Here is a 20,609-nt window from a genome sequence, read left to right as displayed (position 1 = left end):
AGCAGAATTCTGCATTCTGTGTACACTGTTTTCAAAATTAATATATGAGGAAACTGCACACAAACATTCGGTGCTTGAAAAAGGCAGCAGAGAGTAAAGTTCCCAAAACTTCAACTGCAGCAATCATACACCAGCACTGCATCCCTGAACCAGCATCTCCGCTATTGTACCTTGAGGCTGACGGTTACCAATAGCAGGTCTCTGTGATGGATAATGATTTTGAACAATGAAATAATAATAATAATAATTATTATTATTATAATTATTATTATTATTATATTGATATATATTTTTCCATTTCTATCCCTGCTAAAGCCATAAAGCTTCCCTCCCCCAACGCCCTTACTCATTCTGTTATCAAAATCAAATCATACAAGCAACGGTTTACTAAAATCAAGTCATTTGGAAAAAAATGAAAACACAAAGGACTCTTTCTCCAATTCCTCTACAATTCTTCATGTTTTTCTGAAAAATCACACCCTTGCACTGAACTTCAGTAAAATAAGAGCGAGCAATTGCACTGTATACATATATTAAGCTCTGGACAGGCTGAACTATTGACCTCCTTTGCTACTAAAATATCAGTTAATCATAAAACTGAGCTGTGAGTTGTTACTCAGAAGCAGCAGCCAATGTAACAGAATAACTTCTAGCTTACAGTTGAAGAAGTAGGCTAAGTGCACAATTTTATATTACCACATATTTTCTACACACACACCCTCCCCAAGGAAAGACAATCACAACTCAGAGGATACTCTCAGAAGGATGACACACTCCAAAGCCACAGAAAACAGCTGTAAGGATTACTTCTGATTCAAGTGTTACCCTTCTGCGGTTTTTTTTTTGATGTTAAAATCCTTAAAAAGTGAATAACGTGAGCAATGACACCAGGCAGGAAGTGTAGTCATAATGAAATAAATTTCAGGCGCCCCATGAGGACTGATGGGGAGGCAGGAGCCTTCAGCATCAGCAGTTGGGAACACAGCGCCCAGTACCATCATCAGTGGTGCTTAGAAAAGGAAAACACAAAGCATAGGCCTGGCTGCTAGGGAGGATAATGTCAGAAAATAGTGCTTTGTTTCACATGTTTTAGACTTCAGCCATTTAAAAACACTCAGTGGTTTCATATATTTGATTGCTCAGCACTATCTTTAATTGCAGACTGATAAAACAACACATCTAGGAAAATGCATTCACTGAGCTTCAGCACAAGAAAGATTACCTGGGAAATGCCAGGTAGACAAACAGGCTGTTATCCCTTCATTAAAGAACAATTTTGTTTAGCATTAGCGGAAACATTTAGTAAACGAGTCACCATTTTGCTAGCATAGCAAAGCATAGCATAGTTTTGCTATGAGGAAGAGTGAAAATTATCTAAATACCTAATAATAATGTGCATGTATGGCAATGAGATATGTACAATCATCAGTCAAATCACTAAGGAGTAAGATAGACCCCCTGCAAAGCACAGGCCAAGTGATCAATAAGATGTTATTAAGAAATATAATGAAATTATAAATACTGAATGAATTGTGGAGAAAAATATTTTAATCTTCATTTGAAAACAATGTTAATATTTGCTTAAGTATTAAACAAACAGAGAGCAGAATACTAACCTATCCTGATTATTTTTTCAGTAGCAGCTTTTGCTGCTACTCCGAATGTAAACTTTAATATTTACAGTCTCATCAGATCAACATTCACTAATGTATGCTTTTTAATCTGTATAGAGAGCAGTCAAAACTTCATGTTGAAAATTTATTTATTTCCCACCACTCCATCTGACACTGAGCAGATAAACAATTATAACTTGTTTCAGAATTTGAACTAAAATGTATAAAACCAATGGAAAGACAAAATTGACAAAGAACATTGACAGAAAAGAGAGTATCTGTCTGGAAAAAAAGTGATCTTGTCAGAAACAAGAATTAGGAATAATTGAAGGATCTCCAGAAAGAAGATATTGCTGCAGAGATGTCATCTAATATAGCACAGTAAATCACCTGCCACTCACTTGTACAATACTGGCAGCAGCAGAGACTGCAGGGTGAGCTATTCCATTATTACCTTTACCTTTTCTTATAAATCTTCTCTTCGCAAAAGACTAATTTTTATGTTTATAGTTTGCCTTTAACAAGCAAAATGTATAAAAATAAAAAAATCATACTGATTGGGGCTTGCAGTTATCTATCAGAAGCCTTGGGAAAACACTGCAGAAAAGGAAGGTCTGTCTCATTTTCCAGACAGGTGAGGACGCAGAAGGGTGACCTGTTGTTCAAGTCAGTTCTGCCCCTGACTCATCCCTGATGGTGGGCACAATCCTTCAGTCTTCACAAGCCCTTGCTGACTCACCGTCTTCCAACTGCAACTAGCTAGTAATAACATTTATTTGCCTTCACTTTGATAGAATAAGAAGAATCAGTCTTAGTGTGAGGTAAACACTTTCATTATTATTAATGTTGTCACAGGTTCAGATTTTTCTGCTCAAGTATCTTTTTATCTGCTTCATTTCATAGTGGATTATATAGAATTAAAAAATTTTGTCAGTACAGACTAGATTTTGGAGCCTTATATGTGAGCATTATGCTAAAAATAAATTAAAAATATAATCACACCCAAAACATTGTTTCCCCTAACTGGTTTCTAAAAATATGTCACATAAATAATTACTTCCTTTCTTTTTCTTTCCTATTAAAAAGCTTTTGTCTGTCACAACCTGGGTAAATGAAATTACATTTTTTAAGTGCTAGGAAAAGAACCTGAACGTCTGGATATGTTAGTCTCTGCTCAGCCTCTTTAAAACAGAGGCTGTTCCCAATTCCTACTTTTTCAGAAGAATGTCTAAACCAATTCAGTGCAATTAACCAATGCTTTAACCTTACTCAGATCTCAGCAACTGTCACCTTAACTGAGATGGACACACAGAGCTTTTTACTTCACTAGAAAGACAGCCTAAATTATAAATAAGATCACAAACTCCAAAAGATGCTTCAGTTCAGTCTCCAGTTGCTTGCCTTAGCTTCTGACAGTACTATGTCCAGTTTCAAAAAAGACTGTCTAATTTCCTGGGTTTCATGCCTATTGACCCAGTCCGCTGAAGTTCTGGCTTCTAATCTAGATCCTGACACTCTTTCTTAGGTAAACAAAATGAGTGGTCATGCATGAAAGAGGTGTCCCACTGAGATATTTCACAAACTTGTGAAAAAACTATTTCATTTATATTTCTTATTCACATTTGCACACATATACCTGACACACAGAAACCTGAAACTGCAGCTTTTCCTTCTGATTACTTTAATGCAATTTTGAATAGATGGTTTTCCGCACTCTTTGCTAAATCTAATATAGTTGCAACTTTAAAATACTGTCAGGCCCCAGAAGTCCTGAGATTAAGGGGAAAGAAAACCCACAATTTAAGTTATGCTTATTTGTCTCCCAGTCTGAGATTCAAACCTGATTTTTCTTCCCGACAAGTATGAGATATAGGTATTATCTTTCTCCTTATGAAAGCTGAGATTAAAATAACTTTAAGTATCTTTAGAAGGAACAGCATATAACACAAGTTCGCTGTGCTTAATCTTCTTGGTGCTGGTCATGCAGGGGCACTCTAAGAAACAAGAAGCAGACTTCAGGGCTCAGGAGCACATGATTTTGGTAATGGAGAAAATACTCTATTAATATTTGCAATTGTATTTTATGATTTAGAGTATAATAGAATATCTTCATTTTTCATGATGATGATGATGACAATAGAATATCTTGAGTTGGAAGGGACCCACAAGAATCATTCAGTCCAACCCCCAGCCATGCACAGGACAGCCCCAAGAATGACACCATGTGCCTGAGAGCTGTGACCACTTCCTTTGGGAGTGGTCATGACTAGGGATTTTAGTATTTGTATTCTAGTTCTTAGAGATTCTGGCAGGCCATTTGTAACTGCTTCAGAAAAGACAAATTATGCAGAGGTACACTACATTTTTTAATACAATTTTATTTCTTAAACATATCTTTTTTTTACCATGCAAGTTCTCTTATGTGTAAGTTTATTTAAAATGTAAGTGAAAATATAAAGGTGAAAAAACAAGGTGGTCTGTACTTTCCAGAAATCACAAGATCTCCTTCCTTGCACAAGGAGAAACAAAATGCTTCCTTAGTTTTCTAAAGTCCCATCTCCTAACCTACCCTCCCAGGGTTAGCAAACAGCAACCTAGACAATGACTGAGCAAAGCAGCTAATCCTTATTGGCCCAGAAACTTGGAGAGCCTTTGGGTGTGAAGGGAATCCTTAAGTTCTGCTACAAATTAATTGAAGCTAACAAGCCTGCCAATGGATTAAACCGATTAATAGACAGTTTTGAGGTTTTGTTCATTTTTTCAAAGCAGCACTCACCAGCACATTTGGTCCTGGTGATGAGCGGTGGTCCTGGTTGCCCAGTCCCACCTTCCCCTGGTCTGGTGAGCAGGACTCGAATCTCATATTCAGTGTCAGGGTCCAGGTGCCAGAGCTTGTATGTTGGTGCATTGACAGCATGGGTTTCGGTCCAAGTCCCAGACGTCATTCGGTATTCCACTTCTTTCAGGATAATGGGTCCGTCCCCGATGATGGAGTTGGCATTCAACTGAATGAGCAAGTATGTAGGCCCAACGCCCAGCAGCTGCGGGGGTGCTATTGGCCGAGGTGGCTCTGCAGGGGAGACAAAAAATAAGCCAGTGATAAAACAAAAGCTGGAAAAACCACAAAGACGAGGACTCTTTACATAGAAAGTTGTCAGATTTTGGCCAGCAAAGATTCCAAAATTCAAAAGCATATTCAAACCAACATCAAAGGAGAAGAGCTGAGAAGAATTTCAGCTGATGGAAGTGAGTGGTGAACCGCTGGCATCTGCTTAATGCTATTTTTTCCATTTAAAAATCTCAGCTAGGGACCACGAAATCCTATCTGATTTATATATTGCTGCTTCTTAACATTTCTCTCTGAAAAAAATGCTCATTTATATAATTTACTATGGCAGTAACTTGAGATTTTCTTTTATTGACTGAAACTACATTTGTACTTTCCTTTTAGAAAGAGTTGCAATAGGTGATACACTAACTCTGCACAGAACATTCTTAAAAACTAGTATCACTGCAGTTAACTTGAAACCCACCAGATGCAGTTAGAGTAAAAGAGACAGATGCCTATTACAGGCATTCAGAGTACTCAGACTTGAGCAAAAACGCCAGGAGAATGACAAAATAAAGACATATGGCAACAACTTGAGTCTTTAGTAACTTACTACTGATTTTGAAATTAAAACAGTATGTGCTGCCTTTTGTCTTTCCCTGTTCTCATCAGCTTCTGCTTGCCTAAATATTTCAATGCAGCTGCAAAGTGAAAAAAGTAACCAAATGGGAAGGAGCGATCCCCCCTACCCTGATAAATGTTAACATAGAAACACTGCCTCAGCATGATTTTTTTTAAAAAACAAATCACAAGCAACATGTACTTTTCTAATAAAATGAATCCACTGATAAACATGGAAGGTTCATTTTCATTCCAGATGGCTCATATTTCAACTAATTTGTTTCAGTTAATTAGGCAACAATGCTAAATTCAGTGCACACAGGGGTTTCACATAGCAGTGATGCAGAACTAACAGTGCAGCATCTCTGAGCAGTTAGAGGGGATCTCATGGCCAGTACACTAAAAATAACATTTAGCCCCAGACCACAAGATTTCCTTAGAGGGAACCCTTCTCATCACCATTCCCCCCACCCTCTCCACAACAGAAACTGAGACACAGAAGAATTGTACATATTCTGCCTGCTAGGAATGATCCCACCAGTGTCAATGACAGAGTTCATGGGGGGGGGGGGGGAACCTCCTTTGACATCCCATCTGCACTGCATGGTGAACTTCAGCTAACGAGTCTCTGGTTCTGCCTTATTCTCTATATCCGACAGTAAAGTTTCCTTCCAGATGCCAGAGCTTGCTCTGAACAGTGTATTTATATTTGCTATATAAGTAACCAAGTTTCCCACATTTTGGCAAAAAAGGATTTCTTGCAGACTTTTTTCTAAATTAGTTGTGTCTCAAAGCACTATGTTTGGAGACCAAGGAATCTGTGGCCATGCCATAGCAGAAGTAATGGGAGCTGATTTTCTCCTCCTGGACTGAAAAGGTGAATGCTCCAAGGTGTTTCCATTTATGCTTTAGGATATACAAAGCTGTAGAAAATATCTCAATTAATTATTAACATTTTATCTTGTTTTGGCAAGAAATGTGCATATGAATTTATTTAGATCACTACCTGCATCAAAGCTCAGAAATGCAGCTGGGCTTAATGAGGGCGGTTTATTTGCTGTGGAACTAATATATTAAATGTCAAACTAATGTATTCTAAGGTCAGTATATATTACAGAAAAAAAACATAATCGTTGATGAGCATGATGCATTGCCGACTCCAAGTTATAAAACTTCTAAAACATATGGCTATGTTTAGAAGTATACACTTTGATTAAGAGCACAATTATCACAAATAAAACCTCACATTAATGAGACTAATATACCATTGCCTATTAAGTTTTTATGTTAAGAAGTAAAGCACATTCTTATATTAGCATACACATTTCATTTTTAAGCTCTTGAGGCCAAGGAGACTTATTTATAAAGTCTCTTCCAGTTCAAATAAATTATGCATGAATTTTAATCAGTTAGCAAATGAACCAGTAATTGTTCTGCAACATTATTAATATTCTTCATAATACAATATACTATCAGAACCAGAGGTGAGGTGCAACCAGAAATCCCAAAAGTACACTAAGTATCAACTGAAGCATGCAATCCCAATATACCAGGATAAACTTTTCTTATGTTACCCAATTAACTTTCTATTAATTATTCTCATTTGTTATTCTACAACCACATCTCCAATTATAATTTGAAATCACATAATTTCTTTTTGTATATACAGCAACCTGAACTTTTAATGGTTTAAGAATCACCATTGATAACTAAAAAGACAGAACAAAGCCATTAATAATGTTTTGGTTGCCATTCCCATAGCAAATATCACATGCATCAACCACACTCTTCTTTCTGTGGGTTTTAAAACACAGTTTACAACTTTCAAGTAATTTTATCCTCTGGCTTTTTACCCCAGTAATCTGGGTCCACCTGCAGTAAGTAATACAGTTTCAGAATGCCCTGAGAAGACAATCTGCCAAAAATTAAAAACCTCTTATATGAGGCATGAAAAATAAAAGATGTGTGAAAGGGAAGCCCAAGAAAATCACCCTCTCAGAAGTTTGTTCTGGCTTACAAACAACACAGAAACTCAGCTTCAGCCAAGACAGGTGATGGCTTAGATGTTCAGAGCCTGGCTCAGAGGTAGCATTGCAGGAAGCTGAGGCTCACAAGGTGCCCACCACAACAGCCATCGTCCTGCTTGGCCCTGCTGAGGCACTCTGCAGGCAGATGGGCCCTACTCAGATGCATTTTGTGGCTTCCAGTCACCCACACCTGAAGCCAGGTGGGGCAGCACAGTGACCTCCCTCCACCCTCACAATGCCCTGATCACTTCAACTAAACTGGAGAACTGTACTGTTTATTTCTACCAAAAAAAAGAACACATCTCCCTCAATTATTATGAGCAGATGTGGTTAAGGCACACAGTAGTCCTTGCAAGCAATTTTCCTTGAGCTCAGTTCCCCTTTTTTCAGCCATGAAACTCTATGAAGAGCCAGAAAGTTCTAAACAATATTTTATGAAAAAATATTTCAACCCATGGATGGTTTAGCTCTTCAGTAGAACCACAGTTTCAATAGGTATTTAAGATACACTAAACATTTGAACAAAGACCCTGCATGGTGAGTTTCATTTCTCCCTTTGCTTAGCACAAAATTTAAGATTCCTTTTCTAATGTAACTAGTTTAAATACTGATTCATTTTCTGACTATATTTTTAGCCAGTCCCTGAAGGTATTAAATCTGATGAAACCTCTTCCGGTTTTCATAGCCACTAACATCTCTGAAAGACTATGGGAAAATACCACTATGGGAAAATACCATTTGCAAGACATTAAATAAATGAAAGCATTTTCATTGCATAGCATGTTTCAGTATTTGGTCAGATCTGGTTTTGACATAAAATGCCCACAGCTAAGGTAATAAAAAATTAAGACTGACATTTCATCAGTACAAAGTTTCTATTCTGCTGAGCTACTAGCAGTACATTATGCTCACATCAGTATGTATATGACATTGTATATTAAATGTACTGTGATATTTAGGCAGCTATGACTAGAATAAACATGCAGCATCAACCTCAGCTGTAAGTATTCCTATGATTAAGTAGTTGTGTCATATTTTTATTATTAAATATTGTATAAAAATAATTATGCATTCATAGACATAAAAAAATCAACCAGAAAAGGCTCCTAGTGTTATTAGCACAGTAACTAATATGCATAAAACTTCCTATATTTTCAAGTAACATATGCATACTATGTGGTTTAATACTATTTACTTAGCCTGGATGATGATAGTCCTACTACACTGCCCTCAAGGATTAAATACCTCCTAAGTTTAAAATAAAGAAAGGTAGTTTCATTACTATGGTAATCACGTACTGTTAATGATCAGTTCGAGGCAGAAAATAAAAATAAAACTAAACCAGAATCCTACAAGGTTTTGGAGGAAAAGCTGATACTGGATGCATACCTGATAAAATCTTATTTACTTACAAGAGTCATGTTTTGCTGCGCATAACACGTACCAGGAGTCACAGCAGACTGTTGTCCTGCTCACAGCAGAAGGGATTGGGGAGGTGGGGAGGAGGGTGTTGGTCACCACACAGCTCAAACACATAGAATGGGTGCATGCCTTCATCCTTGCCACTCTCTGACCCATGCACGCCTTGTACAGTACCTCACACATTATTGCTGTGCATTAATAGCCTGCAAGTTCCCTCCGCTCATGCGCAGTGTGTCTTCCCTCCGGTGTCAGCATGTTCAGCCTGCTCTGTGAAATGCTTCACACCAAGCTATACAGTTGCTATGCTGGTGAGTATTAAGTTATAGGGTTATGTGGTACAGCAGGGGTAAGCATAATAAGCTTAATTTTTACAAGTATAACAAAGCACTCATTTATTAAAGGAAGCCCAGCATCAGCCTCACCTCTCCAGAAATTAAAATTGATGTGTCTTAGTTACACCACAAACTATCAAGAAAGCAGGTCAACCAAAAGAATACAAATTTCTTTTAAAATTTGTCATAATTCAAAGACACAAGCAAATAAGGTCAAATAAATACAGCTAATACTGGATGTTCCAGGGAGCATAGCAGAAATGTCTCCACAAACAACTCAAGACTGACTCAGCTCTCACCTTAACTCCCTCTTCTAGGGAAATTTCTTGCAAAACTGTTTAAGTACATCTGCATATTTCTTACAAGTACTCTGGGTTTCTAGTAGAGTTCAGCTGAGGTTCACTGCCTGACCCACACTGGTTATGTATAATTGGAGCACAATCTTCGCCATGTGAAGGCCCTGGGGACCAGAGGCTCTAGGCAATGCAGTCTGAGACACCCAAGGCATGTAGAGTAAGGGGAAAGTCCCTGCTGGCCAGGAACTGGACTGTGCAGAAGTGTGCTAGTACCTCTGCACTGGGCTCCAGATTGCACATCGAGATGTTGTGGCAAAGCTGCATCAGAAGACCCATGTCACAGGGCCTGAAGAGCATGGAGAAGCAGGCTGCCAATCCCTTGCAACACCTACACTGCATCAGTACTCTTCCTGTACTGGAAGGTTACATACTGCTTTAGGGATTCATACCTTCTAAAAAATATTGAAAACCTGAAGGAGTAGAAATATTTGTTTAAGACTTGGAGAAAATGTATGAGATTTAGCAGAAAGAATTATGGCAGTCAAGTACTACCAGGAAAACAAAATTCTTGGTCTTAAAAGCTGGTTAATACAATGGAAAAAAAGAATTAGCAAGAAGCAGTGACTGAAAGCTAAATTCAAATACAGTATTAAGCCACAAATGTACCAATGCAAATAGTAACTGAAGATCAATAACTGGTAATACTGTAGGAAATTCTGCATTCTCTGTCTGAGTGTTGTCCATCAAAGTTGGATGTCTTCTTATAAATTATATATTGGAGGGAAAAAAATAGAAGATGATTCTAATATGTAAGGCTCCAAAGAAATACAACTGAAAGAAATTATGCGATTGTGAAGGTGGTAACAAAATGAGCTATGAAAAGTTTGAAGATAAAAACAAACCATGGAGGCTTTTAGCACAAACAATGAGGTTTTTAATTTTTGGAAAAAATCATTCCACACGTGGCATATCTTTAATATAGACTAGAAATATCTATTAAACTCTTCAAAATTTTTAGGAAGAATTTAAGACAAATAGGTTTATTTTGGACTCGGCTTGCTTGAAAGGACACCTGACTATCTTCTATGCTGACAGCAGCCTGACAAGACCTGCCACTCCTCAGCACCAATAACAGCTGTATTAACACAAACAGGGGACTTTGCCAAGTAAGTGGAAAAGTATTACAGAAAGCAGTACTTGCCTGATGAGAAATTATTCTACTCAGTTAAAACACAGGTTAATGCAGAGGACTGAGGGATCCCAACATGAAAGCACAGATCTGATGAATAGCGAAGATATTATGAACCTTAAAGTCACAGAATTTCTCTGCAGTTTATTTTTAAATTTCCAACAAGAACTCAAGTTTTCTCTCTCTGTGCATGACAGACTACACTCACGGCTCAATCTATCACCCTATAAATGCCATCTCCAGTGAGTAGTTTGGTCCTTAATGGTTTTCCTGTATAACACATGGAAGACAAATAAAAAAAGCCCAACAGACTATCCATTAAATAGATTCCCCAACACACTGTGAACAGTTTAATAATGGGAGTTGAGCACTGTACTCGGCTTCTGAAAAGAAGGAAATCAAAATAAAAACAGACCCAGCAAACAAACAACCAACAAAAAAGCAGCATATTTTCTTTTCCTGCATTATTAAAAACACACCTCTAGATCTACATTGCTCCAAGACCTTCCAACGACCAATCAAGTCGGAAGTTCAATAAACCAAATTACATCAGGACAATACTAACTACCGAATTCAAAGCTGCAGACACACACGCAGCCTTAAGTGAGAAATGCTGTTATTAGGGACTTAGCTCACAGGATTCTTGCTTGCACACCATGTAGTGGTACTTGACTTTCTCACCTGAGCAGCCCACCTTATTCTTGTGGCAAAGGAGACGAGCAAGTGTAAAGCTTATTCCCAACCAGACATACTCTACATCAGTTACATAAATTACTCCTGCCCCAAAGATGTGATGCATCTGAAAAACATCAGAATAAAGGAGGGGGTGCATAAGCAAGTCTTCAATTGCTATAGCGTTGCCCATGGAAAAGGGAGGGGCTGGCACAAGAAGCAGCTGCTACAACAGTCTCTGCTGTTTGCAGCCGGCTCTCAGGCTTTTTTTTTTTTCCTCAGAGGTTATACTTTTGTCCACTAACTTCCTACCCCCTCAGTTGGGTAGATTGTACCAATTACGGACCACCAGTTGGGCATCAGCTTCCATGACCTTAGCCATGCTTGGTCCTGTTCCCACTTTGGTGGGAACATCAGTGTGAGGCACAGCAGCAGCCAAAACCAGGTTTCATCAGGATGAGCTTGACTGCAGGCAGTGCATGTTGCAGAGGCTGGAGGAGGGCACGCTTCCTTAAACCAGCTGTAACACTCAACTCACAAAGACCTGAGAGGAGTTTTAGAATCACGTCCACTACCCCAAAACCAAATGCTGGTTATAGATTCATACAATAAAAAACCCACCAGCTGCAAGCCCTTTAAAGTTCTCACAAGCCTTGATCATTTAATTAATATTTTCCAAAGCCCTTGCTTGGCTTCTCTATAAGTTCATAAACTCATTTACCATTTTTGCAATATATTTATTTGTTTCAGGTTTTTTTTACCCAGTGGTCAAAAGTGTCTCTCTGCTCATCAAGTTGAACTCATTTTAACAGGTGTTTTATTTTTCTACATTGGTAATTTTTTCCTGATAGAAAAGTTTCTATTGCTCCCATCTTCGTCTTCTACAGATAACTTGGAGAAAGCATTTATGGTGGGTTCCTGCAGCTCATGCAAGTTAACAACACCTCCTTCCAAAAGTATACTGAAGAGAAGGCAGTAAAAACTTTATCAGCAAAGAAATGACTTAGACATATTACACTATGTAATAATTTTATGTAGAAATCGGTAGATTTTTATAGTTCAGTGTTCCATATAGCTACAAGCTGCCTCTGTATTTAAAAAACAAAGCAAAACAAAACAAAAACCCTAAACCAAAACAAAAAAAACATTTAAAAGCTAATTCAAACTTAGCTGCTGTCCTATGACCATAAGTGATGGTGGCTGCAAGGAGAACCTTGAGCAGCTTGTGATGTAGTATTCTGCCACAAAGATTTTTCTTCAGCTCTTTTTTTTTTTTCATTTTAATTATGCTTATGCAAACTTACTTTCTGTGACTCCAGAAACATTATTTCTGTGACTTTAAAACAGAATTTATCACAACTGCACAGTATCTGGCACTAGTTGCTAGTGATGAGGTTGAGATACAATATCTACAAAATGTTACATTTTAATTACTAGAGTTAGTTGTCTGGAACAATGAACTCATTCTAAGCAATAGCTTAATGACCAGGTCGTATCGAGTGATTTATCCAACTCACTTCAGGGAGTTTGCAAGACCATTTTCATTGTCTTTTATTATATGGAATGGGGAAACTGAAAGAATCAATTTTAAATAAACATTCAAAATATCTGTAACAGTGAAATTCAGGTAACTACCTAGAGAACCAGTCACTGGAGAAAAAAACAGCAACAAACAGAAATGGCAAATTGAACAGTGAGCTCACAATGCTGGCTTAGGTAGGGTACTGACATATTTCACCATAATATCTCTAATTTGGGGTCTGCAAACAAGGGTAGTATGTCACAAGCTCACTTCAAGCTACTGATTTAGCTTTGAGCACCTAATATAGCAAGTCTGTGCAGTAGGTACAAAAAAGTCTGAAAGCTCATGCAGCTAAAATATATCTAATTTAAGTGACGTGGCAGTTACTGACCACCTGAAGTGCTGAAATAGGAATTATTTCAACAGCGAAAACTGCTAACTTCTGCATAGTGATGTTATATCCTATGCATCACCATGGCATTTTATTCACCTTGATTTGAAACACCACCACATTCATTTTATCATCTTCCTTTAAAATAAAGAGCAGTGCACAGGTTTAGCATTGTCAGCAGAAACCATAAACAAGGTTAAGAACATGCCCAGCTTACATGCAAAAAAAAAAAAAAAAGAAAGGTCTATCTAAAAATCGGACCATGTCATCCCTCTGCACAATTTATGAACAGAACACATGCCTATTTTCTGAATGATAGTAGGCCATGTTACTCTGGGAATCAATTAGAAAAGTATGACACAGTTTGTCAAAAAGACTTCATTGTGTTAATGACATTTAAGCAGTACATTCCTAGAGGATAAATGAATAAATGTAAGAAAAAGAGGTGCCTGTAATGAGAAGACATTCAACTCTTAAAAAAAAAAAATCAGTCAGGATAAATGAGTCAGCTATAGAAATATCTCAGGCAAAGACTTGATCACAATGACTTCATTATCCACATGTATCAGTAATTCCCTTGAGGTCTCAATGTTGTGATTATTGTTGGAAAGAAATATTTTATCTACTTCATTGTCAGGAACCAGCAGGTTGAGAACAAAATTGAATGCCTTCTTCAAAATTGGTACTTCCCAAGAAAGAATTATACTTAACTCTACAAGGTTTTGCAATGGGATATTTGATGATACTGAATTCCACATGCACATCCACATGCTGTCAGTGATGAGAAGGAATAAAACTGGAGATTACAGAAATAGTGACTGAATGACAAAACATTATTTTAGAGACTCCAGAATTTTCTCTTACAGTTAGGTAACGTGTAATGGGAATATATTTATTTTCTAAGGTACTTGGATTATTTTTATTTTTATTTAATTTTAAGTCTGAACTTAAAGTTCCAGTAAACTGAGATTGTGAAGATTTTTGCATTTGCATTGTTGTTATATCTGTTGATGCTATACTCATGCTCACGTTCAGTTTACTGCCTAAACAAACCAAGCACAGATACATTCTGATGGACAAAAGTTACAGTGACGTATTTATAATCAAACTCAAAAAATTCAAACACTGCAACAAAACTAGAATATTTTAATAGAATTCAGTGAAGCAAACATACATAAATAAATAAATATTAAAAAAAAAAAAGAGAAAGAGAAGAAAACAACTAACACATATTTACACCTCACTAGCTCTATATATCTATAAAACTTGAAAGCTAAAAAAAAATTCATCCAGACAGCATTCTTCCCTGTCACGGAACTCTTTTGTATGCTTTATTTTGGAAGACACATTATAACCAGACAGAACCAACACAAATTTTTATCACCAGCTTTCCTGCATGCCTTTTAAATGACAGAGAAAAATGTGTCGTGCTGTTGGGATGGTGTTATCGCGAGGAAGAATTCAAAACTGTATGGTGCTCCATAATGCAATGATCTGTACACACCACTGTATCAGAAGCATACTGAAATATGAAGTACCTTCAGGTGAGAGGAAGAGCTGCAATAGCTTTGGTTTCCAAGCATCTACAGTTTTATTTAATAACAATTACAGAAACTTCAAGCATGTAAGAGGTGAGTCATGTACAGTTGACCTTCCCAGCCCTCCCCATTTCTCTGAAATATACCTGCTCACCTGGCACCTGAGATACCATTAGCATTCCCAGTACAGTTCACTGCCATGTAGTACCTGTGCACATTTTTAAGTATGATGGTCAAGCACCTGCAAGCTGTCTGTGGCTACATGCCAGATCACTTGCTTGAGGCTGCTCCTACCCCACACCACCTTGCACTGTTCTCCCCCAACTTTAGTTGCCCAGCAGCCCCCTGGGGCCCTGGGAGAAGGTGGGATAAGAAAGGAAGGAAAGCAGCTCACACATTTATCGAGGCAAGACCCTTACAAATGCACAGGGGACAGAGGTGAACAGAAAACCTTCCCCTTCAGACTTGCAAGGCATTCTCCAAAGTTCTTCCTCAGGTATCCCATTTCACTGATGTTAAGCTTTCTGTCAGCACTTGAATACTATCATCAAAGGAAAAACTGATACAATTTAGTATAAAGGTTACATATTAATGATTATCTAAAGAGATTTTGTGTGTGCTCGGTCTATTCAAATCTATAGGGGGAAAATGGCAGAATCCATCACTTTTGAGTAAACATATTTTTGAGGGGCCGTTTTCTTGCTCAAATACCTCTATTTCTATTAATATTTTTTCCTAAGACACATTTAGATGTTCCCACCAGCAATGTCTTCACATTTCTTATTACAGCATGCCCAAATACTTCTTGCCAAAAATGCCAGAAGGCAGCCCACTGGAATGACAGAGAAGGGGGATAATTTTAGGAGGCACTGAGACACTTCCCTTGATCTATGCAATGAACGAACAGAAACCAAAATGGTAACCCACTTGGTGTAATTTTTACACCACAGTTTTACATCCCAGATGTGAAATACACATCATCTAACACCCACGTCAAAGGGTAACCCTACTCCTCCACTTTCCACCATCAGTGCTGCTTGCAGTGTCACTCAACTACACTACATCCAAGGCAGTTTAAGTTTAAAATTGATCTTGTGAGGGTGTACATGGAAGTGTCCTGCTTTCCTGCAGTAACTCCCAGTGGCTTCAGACAAGAGCCAGTGCCAGCACAGAAGCAGAAGCACAAGTTCACATAAGAAAGGCAAGCAAAATCAATAACTCTAAAGAAACAATGAGAAGAGAAGAAATTATTAGAGTAGAAATTGTACAGTATAGCATTCATCTTCAAATACAAGAGTCACTGCTAATAATATAGTTTATAATAACATGCACCATTATGAGATTGCTACCTTCAAAGATTACACAAGTAAACTATGTTGTTAATGAAATTTAGACAGCCTGTGCATAACAGGCATTTTGTTGAAAACTGGGGTTTTTTTGCTTCTGCATGTTGAACCAAGCACTTAAGAGTACATTACAATAGATCTAGAGAGAAAAATAAATCGGATGTCACCATATTACTGTTTAAACAAACAGTAACAGTACGTTAAAGGAGCCCTTACATAAGAAGTGGTAACAAAAGCATATCATCATGGGGAAAAAGATTGTGTAATTTTACCAGCAAGCTCTGTTGGCCCCAGTACACAAGGCTAGAAACACTTTTTCAGGAATTTTTAATAATGCTTTTCCTGAAGACAAGGAAATTCATGACTCTTCCTGCCAAATTCCAAACTCCTGCCTCAAACTTTTGATGTGTGAGTGTTCTTTGAAGAATTTGGTTGGTTTGTTTGCTTTCAAATAACTGCAAGCACCAGGAAGCCTCTCATGGACTTACTGCCTTTCAGATAAATGTGGGTTTGGGGTAAAAAAGAAGCAGTTTTTGTCAACTCAGTCAGAGGACTGATGAAGCTGCCCTGCTAAACTCTATTTAGCCTTCCATGTCTCAATACAAATAATTATCTAGCCTGCCTTCAAGAAAGCCTCAGCCTGCTATTCACTCTCCTCTCCATCCTGTAATGGGAAAAGCAAGCTGGGCTTACAAAACATTCAGATTAAGTTCACATAACTTTTTTCCAAACAGAAGTCGTCATAACACAGTACTTTGATATTTAAAAAAATCCCCTAACCCTTCCCTTTTTTATTTAAAATATTTTTTTCTTCCCAAAATTCACTTGAGTTTTACTTTAAGAAGTTAAACCATTTTGCCACTGAACTGAGAAGTCAGCGATCAGGTAGATTTGTATCTCTAAGCTCTCCCCACTTGGCACAGCCTCTTTTCCCAACTTCTGAAGCATGTTCTTAGGGTTCAAATCCTTTTGCTTAGTACAGTGAAAATTCAGGGTGAAATACAGTGAAAATTTAGGGTGAAATACAGTGAAAATACAGCCAGTGAAAATTCAGGGTCTAGACAACCCGGAGCACAAATACAATTCTGGATTTTTTCCAGTCTTCAAATAATCCCTTTCTCAGGGCCACACAAGTACAGGAAACCTACAGGAAACTGTAACCTTTGGTTACAGTCAAAAATATAGAGGTACCACAAACAACCTCAAACACACACATTTTATGCCTTCCTAAGTGCTGAGGCTTAGAAGTTGGAAAAAGAATAACTCCCCATTGAAAGGAAAAAAAAACCAAACACAAAAAAAATCTTCTTTCTACTTTGGAATGAAATGGGTTAGAGAGGCTGAGGCTGGGGTTACATTTTTTTTATTGGGGAGGAATGGGTGTGTGTAGTAAAACACTCAATGAAAGATTAGAGGGTTAAGATAAAAAAAAGATGTTAAAAATTTCCTCCAAATTCAGCAAATAGTTGCAAGTAAAAACATTTACATTAGCATTTCCAAAATGACGTTTTGATTTTTCAGCCCAGTCACATATGAGGCACTAGCTAATAATAAGAGACATTCAGAACATAGTTTGGGATTATAGAGAAGTGACTTATTCAATCTCTCAAAATAAGGACATTCCATATCCATTCTTCTTGTCTGACTGAAGTGGAGTAAGAATTTGAGCAGACTTCCTATTTCCCAGGACCAGACCTTAACCTACAGGTTCAGAGATTCTCAGAAGAGTCTCTACATCCCTCTTCTTGAGGCTAAACCATTTTCTGCAACATATTCATTAAGTTGTATGTCTGACTAGAATGTCAGGAGAAAACATGGTTTTTAATCATGGCTCCAATTAGAGCAATAATATTTTTATCTTCTGTGGTAGATATCTGCTGGTCTTTGTGAATAGTTACATCCAGTTTTTCTTTTTTTCTTAAGATACTGAAGAATTAAGAAATAAAACAGCACATAAAGTCAAAGCTAAACAATACAAAGCAGTGCACTTGCAGGGGTAGGGGGAAGTCCCTTATGGACTCTAAATCAGTATAATCAGACAGGAATAATAATTCAGTTGGGAATTTCATGACCACATCACCTCAATTCAGCCAAAAAAGCCAGATAAGATATCAGTGATTATTAGGAACAAACACAAAAGGAAGTACAATATCTTGTGCTAGTATGTAAACTCATAATGTTCTCTCATCTAAAAGAAAAGATGTAAATCTAGTCTTCCTATCTCCCGCTGGATGGGCTACAAGACAAGGTAAAGAAAAGTCCAAAGAGAAGCTATTGAAGACCTAGGACAACTTCCATATGTGAAGACATTAAATAAGTCTGTAACACTCAACACAAAAGAATGACTGAAGGACTACATGCTAGATGTTTATGAAATGACAAGTGACTTGAAACAGACTAACATGGAATGACTTGCTGTCTCTTGCAGTGAAAAAAGGTGTTGCATAACAATTTTTTTAAAGGGTCACCTGCAGCTTCAGAGGTACTTTCTTCTCTAACTTAACTGTGGGAACTCATTGCTGCAAGTTGGGCAAAAACACTAGTTCAGAAACTATTTGACAGATTCATAGAAGATTCGTCAAGGATATCACACACAGAATATGATGAAATAGTCTCTGGCTTCATAAATCTTAAGCTACAGATCACTAGATGCTTGATCATGGAGTGTATCACTGTGTGCTTCTCCCATTCTTACATCTTCCCCTAAGCTTATACACTAAACTAGGAAGGTTTTTGACCCAGTAGCAAGGTTTTCTGAAGTTGCTATCATGTTCTCTAGAGGAAAAAAAAACCCAACAAACTTCTAGCTGTCAAGCTACTGACTGAATATTGAACAATATAAAAACCCATAGGCTTCAATCCATTTAATCCACTATAGGTCAGTGTCCTCTGCATAGAACTACATGTGATCCAACTCTCATCTTCTTTCAGGGTGTGAATGGTGCATGGCTGTATGGTCACAGTTACTTCAGATTTAATTATAAATTATCAAGTTTCTCTTTTTTTGTGATGCTTGAATGGGGAGCTCTTGGTTTTAAAAGATACTTTGTAGAGCCAAAGCAGTATAAGCTAATAAATTTAAAAGAGATTAATTTTCTGTTGATTTATATCCCTGAATGGTTAACATAATACAGACGTAGTAAGAAAAGCATAATTACGTTGTACCTGTACTGTCATCCCACATATGTAATACCTTATGAAAAATTTTTTTCCCATCCCATCATCTCTTTAATGTGTGGGGAAAAATAAATAGCAAAGGTAAACAAGTCAGCAAGTAAAATAGCTTGTTTGAACTCCTTTGACTCTACTTTTCACTGCAGGCCAATCCATGAGTATTACTGGGGCTTACAACTGTTAAATACCTTAAAAGAAGATAAAACTACCACTTGTCTACACAGCCTCTCCTGCCAAGGCAAAATGCTTTGCCCTGCTGTCTGCCTTTGTTTCACAGGTAGTTTAAACAGTTCCCCCATTGGTAAGTATTCTAACCCTGTGGCGTTTATACTTTCCTTGGCCTGAATTATTTATCATTTCTTTCTCTACAACACATAAAAGAAAAAATGGATAATGGAATTGGGCCAGTAACATTGCTGAAGCTCAAAGTACCCTTTGAAAGTACCATGATATTTCCCTTTGATATGTTGTCCAATTTTTCTCAAGTTATTTAATACAGTGTTTCTGTTCATGGTCCATTTACAACATATAATAATTAGTTATTAAAAACCACAAAACACCTGTTATTCCACCTACGAGTTGTCATGGCACTTTTCTCACCCAGTTCATAATCCTTTGCTCTTTAGCATAATATTCTTGCCTTTGTATTGCCTACTCCTCTGAACTACGAACACCTTAACAGCGCCCTCTGGTTGCCACCCTCCTTTTAAATGTCCTTTTGAGCTACTTGAATTACTTCTAATATCGCAATCAGTCAATTATTCGTCAGTGGAAGAATATTTTTAATTTAGACTCAACAAATCATTTAACAAGAGTGCATTTTCTCCCAACTTCTTTTCTTTTCCACAGTTAAACTATACCTACACAAATCATACGCTTGAAAACAGCATACGGGCCTACATACCAGGTCCAAAACCCTCTACTCAGCACAGATGGTCAAACGCTTCTGACAGATAAAACCTCCATTCTGAATCGATGGTCTGAACACTTTCAGACTCTTTTCAGTACTAGCCATGTAGTTCAACACAACAACTGGTGAAGAATGAATTGGATATTGCCCCCACTTTGGAAGGAACTCTTAAGGCCATACAGCAGGTGAAAATTGGCAAGGCAGCTGGAGTTGATGGAATTCCACTTGAAGTCTGGAAACATGGGGGCCATGCACTCCATGCTAAATTTCACAAGTTTGTGGTGTACTGTTGGGAACTAGGTGAACTTCCATCAGACCTTCGTGATGCAGTCATCATCACCTTATATAAGAAGAAAGGAGTTAAATCAGACTGTTCAAATTACCATGGTATTACTCTGCTCTCCATTGCCGGCAAAATCCTGGTAAGAATACTCCTGAACAGATTAATACACACTATAGCAGAAGGAATTCTACCTGAAAGCCAATGTGGTTTCAGAGTCAACAGAC

General features: G+C 37.6%; 1 protein-coding gene across 8 annotated transcripts in view; it reads right to left on the bottom strand.

Annotated features, from left to right (window-relative positions):
* PTPRK (protein tyrosine phosphatase receptor type K) overlaps positions 1 to 20,609 on the bottom strand; it is a 311,369-nt gene that overhangs the window by 165,502 nt on the left and 125,258 nt on the right. For all 8 annotated transcript variants that reach the window (XM_018078149.1, XM_018078145.2, XM_018078150.1 and 5 more), the window contains exon 6: positions 4,390 to 4,683. In XM_018078149.1, the coding sequence (XP_017933638.1) occupies positions 4,390 to 4,683 (294 nt within the window). The remainder of the gene's footprint in view (positions 1 to 4,389; positions 4,684 to 20,609) is intronic.

This window comes from Manacus vitellinus, unplaced genomic scaffold (assembly GCF_001715985.3).
Source record: "Manacus vitellinus isolate BGI_N305 unplaced genomic scaffold, ASM171598v3 scaffold_4_pilon, whole genome shotgun sequence".
Taxonomy (NCBI): Eukaryota; Metazoa; Chordata; class Aves; order Passeriformes; family Pipridae; genus Manacus; species Manacus vitellinus.
Note: the sequence above shows the minus strand (reverse complement) of the source record. Positions and strands in the feature narration are given on the sequence as shown.